The sequence below is a fragment of the Corvus moneduloides genome, chromosome 16 (genome assembly GCF_009650955.1).
Source record: "Corvus moneduloides isolate bCorMon1 chromosome 16, bCorMon1.pri, whole genome shotgun sequence".
Classification (NCBI taxonomy): domain Eukaryota; kingdom Metazoa; phylum Chordata; class Aves; order Passeriformes; family Corvidae; genus Corvus; species Corvus moneduloides.
Window position 1 is genome coordinate 8,490,981 of NC_045491.1, and position 8,680 is coordinate 8,499,660.

At 46.4% G+C, this 8,680-nt stretch overlaps 1 protein-coding gene across 1 annotated transcript; it reads left to right on the plus strand.

Moving 5' to 3' along the window:
* The first annotated feature begins 308 nt into the window (after window positions 1–308).
* On the plus strand, window positions 309–8,437 carry TEKT4 (tektin 4). The gene is made up of 6 exons (XM_032126442.1): window positions 309–971; window positions 2,511–2,581; window positions 3,835–3,978; window positions 4,811–5,033; window positions 6,228–6,382; window positions 7,944–8,437. The coding sequence occupies exons 1-6, from the start codon at window positions 453–455 to the stop codon at window positions 8,161–8,163; spliced, it is 1,332 nt and encodes a 443-aa protein (XP_031982333.1). The 5' UTR covers window positions 309–452; the 3' UTR covers window positions 8,164–8,437.
* The last annotated feature ends 243 nt before the right edge of the window (window positions 8,438–8,680 follow it).

Below are 8,680 nucleotides of genomic sequence, written 5' to 3' on the forward strand. Positions count from 1 at the left end.
GGCCAGTTGGAAAAGCAAAGCCCCAGGCACGGGGGTTGCAGGGAGGGTGCATCGCTCTGTCCTGCTGTGGCTGCAGGGAGCGGATCAGAGGAAACGCCCTTAAACCGGGGCACGGGATTCCCATTGGATTCCAGGGAAATTCCTTTCACTCTCCATGTGCTGACATTGGAACAGGTGCCCAGGGAGGTGCTGGAATCACCGCCCCTGGAGGTGTTTGAAGCCCGCGCCGCCATGACACCTCCCTCACCCACGCGGCTCGTTGCCACGGTGACGGGGACAGGCGGGGGCAGAAAGTACACCCGCCAATCAGCGCCGCTCTCGGGGCGTATCCGCGCTCTGATTGGTGACTAAAGCTGTCCATCAGCTCGCGGCCCCGCCTCCCCGTTGCTGTGGTGACGGGAGGACTCTGGCGGCGGCGGCGCCGGCGGCGGGGGAGCGGCGGAGGCTCCGCCATGGCGCAGCCCGACGAGCCGCAGCCCACGGTCGTGCCCTCCTGCCCGCTGCCCAGCAAGATCTGCGATGTGCTCCGCAGCGACAGGCCGCGCTCCTGCTGCGGCATGGCCATGGCCGGCTTCCGCACCTCCAAATACCAGGTGCCCGAGTGGCACCGCAGGAACGCGGGCGTTTACTACAAGGCGTTCACGGCGAGCGAGGAGGCGGAGCGCGGCCGCGCCGAGTCGCAGCACCTGATGAAACATGCGGCTGCCAGCGCCCAGCGGGCTCAGGAGTACTCCAAGACCACCCTGGGCCAGCGGCTGCAGGACATCCACTTCTGGAGGGTGGAGCTGCAGAAGGAGATCATGGAGCTGGACGCCGAGACCAACTTGCTGGCGGCGCAGAAGCTGCGGCTGGAGCGGGCGCTCGATGCCACCGAGGTGCCCTACAGCGTGGTCATCGATAACCTGGAGTGCCGGGAGAGGAGGCAGCCCCCGGACCTGGTGATCGATGAGGTGGAGAGGCAGCTGCTGAAGGTGAGCGGGACCTGAAGGTTGGTGAGAGCCCTGGCACGGCTGCGATGAGGAGCAGCGATGAGGAGGCGAAACTGCGGCTGCTGGAAGGGTCTCCTGCAACGCACGGCTCTGAAGCACCAAGGATTTTCTGTCCCTGTGTCACTCCAAGGATTTTTCCCAGTCCTTCTCGTGTTTAAAAAGTGTTTCAAATCACATGCGTGTGGCTAGAGGAGAGCAGATCCCCCCTCTCTCTCAGCCCAGACCCGAACAAAACCAAACCAGAGCTTTTCTGCACCGACAAGAGCATCCTATTCTGTCATAAATTCCTTCTCTGTTTGCCTTAAATCCTCTCCTCTCTGCAGGGTACACTTTAACAGTCCAGAGTCCAAAAGTTCGGGAGCAGTGGGATATTCCTTGCCCGTTTCCGTGCTCAGATTGTCCAAATGTTGGCGTTTTCTGTCATTCATTTTCCCTGAGTCGTGCCAAGGTGATGATCCAACCCTGGCACCGAGATTCCCTTCCAAGCTGATGTCATTCTTGTGCTGGATGTTACAGAAAACACATTTCATTCCATCCTGGAATAACACCTATTCCAATATCCCACAAATTAATTAATGATTATTTACCTGCAGCCTCCAATCAGAGTCAGTTCATGATCCGTTACTCATTAAACCAGAGGATTAATATTAGAAAAATATTGATCAGACTGTTTGGGCAGTGGCAGCTGGTGGGATTTTGGGGATTATCCTGGGCAGAACCAGGAATTCCTTGATCCCTGTGGATCCTTCCCAACTCAGGATATTCTAGGATTCTACATAGTCCATGGCAGGATAGGATTTAGGAATGTTTTGACTGGGAATTGTGTGTCATTTCTGATTTATAATCAAGATCGGAGAGGTTTTTCCAGTCAAAAACAAACAGGGGAGAGTTGGGGTAGGATATTTCCATGTGGGAATTGTTACAAAATTCAGGGAATTGGGGGAATTTTTAGGTTGGAAAAGACTTTAAAGGTCATCAAGTCGAACCTGATTAATCTGGTGCCAGGCACAGGGATGTTCCCTGGTTTTTCCTTACCTCAAAACTGAGCAAGGAATTCATTTATTCCATTTAATTTGATGGGATCATGGAATCCTGGAATGGTTCGGGATGGATGGGACCTTAAAAATCGATTTCCACCTCTTCCCACTGTTCCCACCCTCTCCCACTATCCCAGGTTGCTCCAAGCCCTGTCCAACCTGGCCTTGGGCATTCCAGGGGTGGGACAGCCACGGCTTCTCTGGGAATCTGTGCCAGGGAAGAATTCCTTCCAGAATAGGATAGCACAGAGACTTTTTCATGGAATACACAGAATTCCCAGGCTTTAGAAGTATTCCAGGTTTTTCAGCCCCCATAGGTTTAGGGCTGAGTTCCCTCGGGATGTGCTGCCTCCAAAATTCCAGGTTTTACGATAACAGCGTAGGCGTAGATAAGGAAATTTCAGGATTTATCCGCAACTCGAATTGCTCCTCGGGATTGTGTTTCCTGCTCTGGATACACGGAATTCTCCCTGTTTTTCTTTAGGAAGCTGATCTTATCCGGGATATCCGGGATCTTCTGAAAAGAACCATAATCCAAGCGACCACCCAGATAAGGTAAAACATTTCCCAGGATACTTCAGCCAAAGAATTCCTGGGATAAAGGTGGATAAAGATCTCACCAAGGCCAGGCTTAGGAGCTGTGGGAATTCCATTTAAGCCCGGAAACCTCAGGATTTCCCAGGAGATTTAGATTCTCCTGCTTCCCAGAACTGTGTTGGATTTGTTTTCCAACACTAAACTCCAGTGCTATAAAATTATTCCCTGGATACCTCCTTGCACCCTGGGATATATTTGTATTATAAGGGATTTTTGGGATTAAAGGAGCTTCCCAAGAGGAATTTTTTTCGCCACCAGATGTCAGTGTGAACTTTAAAGCTGGAATTTCTGTGCCGGGACGGGTGTTCCTTGCCTTTCCGAAGGATTATTTGCTTGGAATTTCTAACAGACCCTTTGGAAAGATGTTACTGTATCCTAAATCCATCAATATCAAGGAAGTGACTGCTGGAAAATTCCCGTTTTAGTTTTAAAAGCCCTGTAATCTGCTCCTGTTCTACCTGATAAATGAAATACTGCTTTTTAAACGATGGCTGTAAATGCAAATTAATATAAAGTAGCCCTGTTATATTAATTAGAGCACAACAGGAGCCTAATGAGTTTAATTTGGGGTTTTTATTGTTTTTAAATCATTTTAGCCCCATTTAGCCCCATTTTGTCCCATTTTAGCCCCATTTTGTCCCATTTAACCCCATTTCAGCCCCATTTTTCCTGTTTTAGTCCTATTTTAGTCCCATTTTAACCCCATTTAGCCCCATTTTAGTCCCATTTGCCAGAATTCCTAATTCCTTGGGTGACAGTGACACCTGGTGTTATCAGCTGATAACGACCCACAGGCTTTTGGATAATTATAATTCTAATTAACTGAGGGGTGTGTGGCTCTAATTAACAACAAAGCAGCAATTTAAATCTGAATGTCATTAAAGATTGTCCCGTTCCATGGGCAGGGACCTGCCACAATCCTAGCATATTCCAACCTGGCCTTGGACACTTCTAGGGATCCAGGGGCAGCCGCAGCTTCTCTGGGAATTCTGTTCCGGGGCCTCCCCACCCTCACAGCCAAGAATTTTTTCCCAAAATTCCATCTAAGTCAGGAGATGCCCGTGGGAGGGAGAGTTTGGGAATTTCCAGACCGCAAGGAAAGTTCACAGTCCTGTTGTCCTGTGGAACACAAAGGGTGGAGCTGCATTCCCAAATGGGGTGGCTTTGGGAATTCTCTTCCTTCCCACTAAGTCGCGATCCCAACTTTCCAGATCCAACCGGATTCAGAAGGAGAACTGCGAGCTGGACTGGTCGGATAAGGTGGAGACGTATCACATCGACGATAAATGCGTCAGCTACTGCACCGACAGCACCAACGTCCAGTTCCACCCCAGCTCCGTGAAATTCGAGGAGAAGTGAGTGATTCCCGCCAGGATCCTCCTGGGATAACACCAGCACTTCTGCAACACTCAGTTCCATGTGGGATTGGACGTGGAAAGAGCTTCAAGGCAGCTCCACGGATGTAAAGGCAGTGCTTGATGTGCCACAGGGAATGGTTTGGGTTGGAAGGACCTGGAAGCTCATCCAGTTCCAACCCCAACACCTTTCTCTATCCCAGGGTGCTCCAGCCTGGCCTTGGATTCTTCCAGGGATCCAGGGACAGCCACAGCTTCTCTGGGAATTCTATTTCAGCCTCTCCCCACCCTCCCAGCCAGGAATTCCTTCCCAATATCCCATCCATCCCTGCCCTCTGGCAGAGGGAAGCCATTCCTGGTGTCCTGTCCCTCCAGCCCTTGTCCCCAGTCCCTCTCCAAGGGGCTCGGAGCTCTCCCTGGAGCTTTCCCTTTTCCAGCCTGTCAAGATCCTAGGGTTTTTTTGTTTCCAAATGAACACAGCTGGGAAATCCTGGATGCATTCCTGCGTTTATTTGCTAGGATTGAACTGCACCAAAAACGTGTGTGAACTTTTTTAGCAGTTTTAGCTCCAGATGGACGAGCTCGGGCTGATTTTATCTCAGGCTTTACTTCCCTCTGAAGCCACAGGAATGAGAGGTTATTAATTTATCAGAGGATTTTTATTAATTTATTAAGGATTTTAAATTAATTTACTAAAGGATTATTCTCATTCCTTATGGGAAATCACTGCAGGCAAGAGCTCAACCAAACATAGGTTGATGCCACTTTTCCAGGGAAAGAACCAGTTTTTAGGGGCAAAATTCCTATTTTATCCCATTCCCTGTTCTTCCAGTGCCTCCACACCGAAGTCCTGGGCCCAGTTCAGCCATGACAACATTTCCAGTGCAGAACAGAAAAAATTGGCTTCAGTCCAGCTCCGGTCCTTGATCAACAGCATCATCCACGACGCGTCCGAGGACCTGAGGATGCAGCGGGCAGCGGTCAACGAGGCCTTCGACAACCGCTGCAGGGAGCTGGATGATGCCAAATTCCGGCTGGAGCAGCACCTGCAGCAGGTGAGTGGGATTTGATGGAATTTTGGCATCACGGATTTATCCTCTAAAAAAAATGGCTTCATCCGTGCTGGGAGTTTTTGTGTTTGATCAGGATCCGGGGAGAGATTTCAGGGCTTTGTTGTGGTTCCAGTTCAGCTCTTTGTGCTTTTTGTTGGGATGGAGTTGAATGAAACACTTGAATCCTGAGCTAAAACCTAAAACTGGGTGATCAGGGAGCTCTGGTTGAGCCAGGATTCCCAGATTTCTCTGGAATGGCAGCAGCAGCAGGTCCTGGTGGGTGACAAAGGCTGACTTCAGCCTCCTCCAGCGTGGAGCAGCTCCTTCTTTTCTCTTAGGCCATTGGAAATGTGGGGAAAAAACCCATTCCTTAGCATTTGGTGGCACTTCCTGGGGGTGGGATGTGCTGTCATCCCACAGAACACATGGAAGAGGTTTTGAGGGAATATTTCCTGCTTCTTTTTAGGCTGAAGATGGGATTTGCAGTGTAATAATCAAAATAAAGAGGTCAAAACCACCTTGGTATTTTTGTTTTTCTATGAACAAGGGATGGCTTTGGCCTTTTCCCCTTTTCCAACATGGAGCAGCTCCTTTTTTCTCTGGTAGCCATTGGCAAGTGGGGAAAAAGTAATAATTCTTTAGAATCTGCTGGGTAATGACAGCTGAATATCTTTATTTTTCACGTGTGTGGCAGTGGTTATGAGGAGAAGAATTTCAGGATTTCCTGTCTTTTCCATTTTCTTCACAAATCCAGGCATTTCCAAGCAGATCAGCAGCTCTGCTTCAAAATAACTTGATTTTTTTGGTTGGATTTCCAGTTAAAATTTACAATTAAAAGCACTCCGTGGAGGTGGGATGTGTTGTCGTCCCACAGGAGACGTGGGAGAGGTTTGGGGTCTCTCCCAAGGTTTTGGGACATGGGACAGGCTGCAGAATATTTTCTGTATCGTTTAAACTCAAGGTGTGATTCTCAGTGTAAAAATAAAAATAAAGAGGTTGAAACCACCTTAATTCTTGTATTTCATTTTAAATAAAATCAAATGAATTTTCTTATCACCTAAAATGCAAATTATTTTGTTCTCCTTAATTCCGCCCAAACAGGAGCTGAAAACTTTAACGCTTCACCAGGAACAGACAATTTTGGGGGACAATATTTATCATTTTTTGAACTTTTTTTTTCTTGGATGTCTCCCTCAGATCCTGAAGGATATTGCGGATGAGGAAGCCAACATTTTGAACCTCAAAAAAGCCATCAGGGATAAGGAAGCTCACCTGAAAGTGGCTCACACCAGGCTCTTCGACAGGTCCTTCAGGCCCAACATCGAGCTCTGCAGGGACGAGCCCCAGTTCAGGTAATTAAATTAACCCCAATTTAGGAAATTAACCCCAGTTTAGGGAATGAAGCAACTCCTTCAAAGGTCCTGTTCCATCCCAAAGTGATTTTAGGCAGTTTTGAGAATTTTTTTACCTCACGACTTTGAAGTTTTGTACTCGAAGGCAGAAAGGAGTGGCTGAAATGAGTGAGGGAAATTTCATTTTCTCCTGCTTAACCACATCGAAAATCCACACGCTCAGCTCTGTGATCTCCACGCTTTCTTCTCTGAACTCTCTGGTTTCTTTTGGATTTAGCTGCTCCAAAAAAATCTCAGGGTAACTTGCTAGGAAAAACCCGCCACGAGGTGGATCCTGGGAATTGTGTGAGGGAAATCTCGGTGTTACAAAGGCAAATCCTGGGGGTGGTTGATTTTCTGCTTTAAAACTGCCACAAATCCTTTCAAAATCCAGGTTTGAGTGGCACGTTTGGATCTAATCAGTCTGGAATTGATTCTCCTCCCTCACGTTTTCCCGCCTTTAGGAAAAGTTGGGACTCAGCTTGAGCGGGCTCACAAAATCCTTGCAGCAAAACCAGTATTGAATTCTTTATCCAGCGAGGAAGGAATTCTGGTTATCTCAATCTAATTTAAGATCCTGACCCAGCAAACCATCCCTATCCAAGCTTTCCAGGCTATATCCTGCTTTTCCTGGGTTTTAGGGATGGGGACAAATCCTTTGATTGCCAGGCTGGGGCTGTTGGCAATTCCTGCTCTGGCACAGACGCAGGGATTTGTTTTCCCAGGAATTCAGTCTCTTCTCCACAGGCAGGTTGCAGTGGAACACCTCTCCCTCATGGATTTTCGTTGGAATTCTGTGCTCTTTATGAGTTATTTACTGCTTCTTTTAAATGATGTCCTGCTTCTTCTTTAAAAACTTTGGGAGTAAAGATTTTCCTGATCTCTGGAGTTTTATACCAGAGAGTAGAGATCAAAAACCAGTTGATCCAGCCAAACTGGGAGGTTTATTTAACAACTTTTATCCTGTAATTCCTGATGCAAATATCCCACACAGAGGTTGGATAATTCCACTGCTTTTAGCAGCAAAAAACATTCTTGGTGCTGCCTAAATCATAGAAAACTTGTGTGGAGCAGCTGGAAAAGTGAGCTCTGCTTTTCTTGGATTTCTCTGAGATCTTTTCCTGATAAATTCTCAATTCTGTAGTCGATCTTTATCCCAAATCCAATGTTTTCCTGGATTTCTCTCAGATCTTTTCCTGATGAATTTTCCATTCTGTAGTTGTTGATCTTTATCCCAAATCCAATCTTTTCCTGGATTTCTCTCAGATTTTCCTGATGAATTTTCCATTCTGTAGTTGTTGATCCTTATCCCAAATCCACTATGTTTGAGTGATTTTTCTGATATATTTTCCTGATGAATTTTCCATTCTGTAGCTGACCTTTATCCCAAATCCAATCTTTTCCTGGATTTCTCTGAGGTCTTTTCCTGATGAATTTTCCGTTCTGTAGCTGATCTTTATCCCAAATCCCATCTGTTGGAGCACCATCCCCTCTTTTTACGACTTAACCCAATTCCCTCCAGGTTGATCAGTGAAGTGGAAGAACTCACGGTATTCCTGGAAGCCCTGAAGCGAAAACTGATGGAATCTGAGCAGAATCTGAAGAATTTGGAGGAGACCAGGATGAAGCTGGAGAAGGAAATCGCTGTGAAAGTCAACAGCATTTTTATTGACAGGCAGAAGTGCATGAGCTACCGCGTCTGCTACCCCGTGGACCTGGAGGTGGCGAGTTACAAACAGTGATTTCTGTCCTCATCCCGCCAAATCTGGGAGAAAACCACAATTCCTTCTTTTCTGTTAAGCCATTGGCAAGTGTGGAAAACAAATCTGGGAGCTTTCGTATGGAAGAAATTGAGAAATTATACATAAAATGCTCTATTCACTCAATTTGCTTCTGGTCCTGCTGCTTTAAGTATCGTTGTGAGCTTTGTTTTCCCTTGAAAAGTCCTATAAAAGCCATAAAAACCGAGTGGAAAGCAGCTGAAAATCAATTTATTCCAGCTCCTATGAGTCTATAACATATGGGCCTAATAATTTTGGGGGGGGGATTTCACTCGAATAATGAAATAGGAATTAATATTTATTAGGAATAATACCAATATCCAGGTGGAGAGGAAATATTTCTATCTTTTAAAGGTATAAATATTTGAATAATAACAATAAAAAAACCCTGGGACATTTAATTAATATTTGAAATTTAAATTAATTAATGAAAAGAATTAATATTTTTAAAATGTAATTAATTAATATAAATGTAATA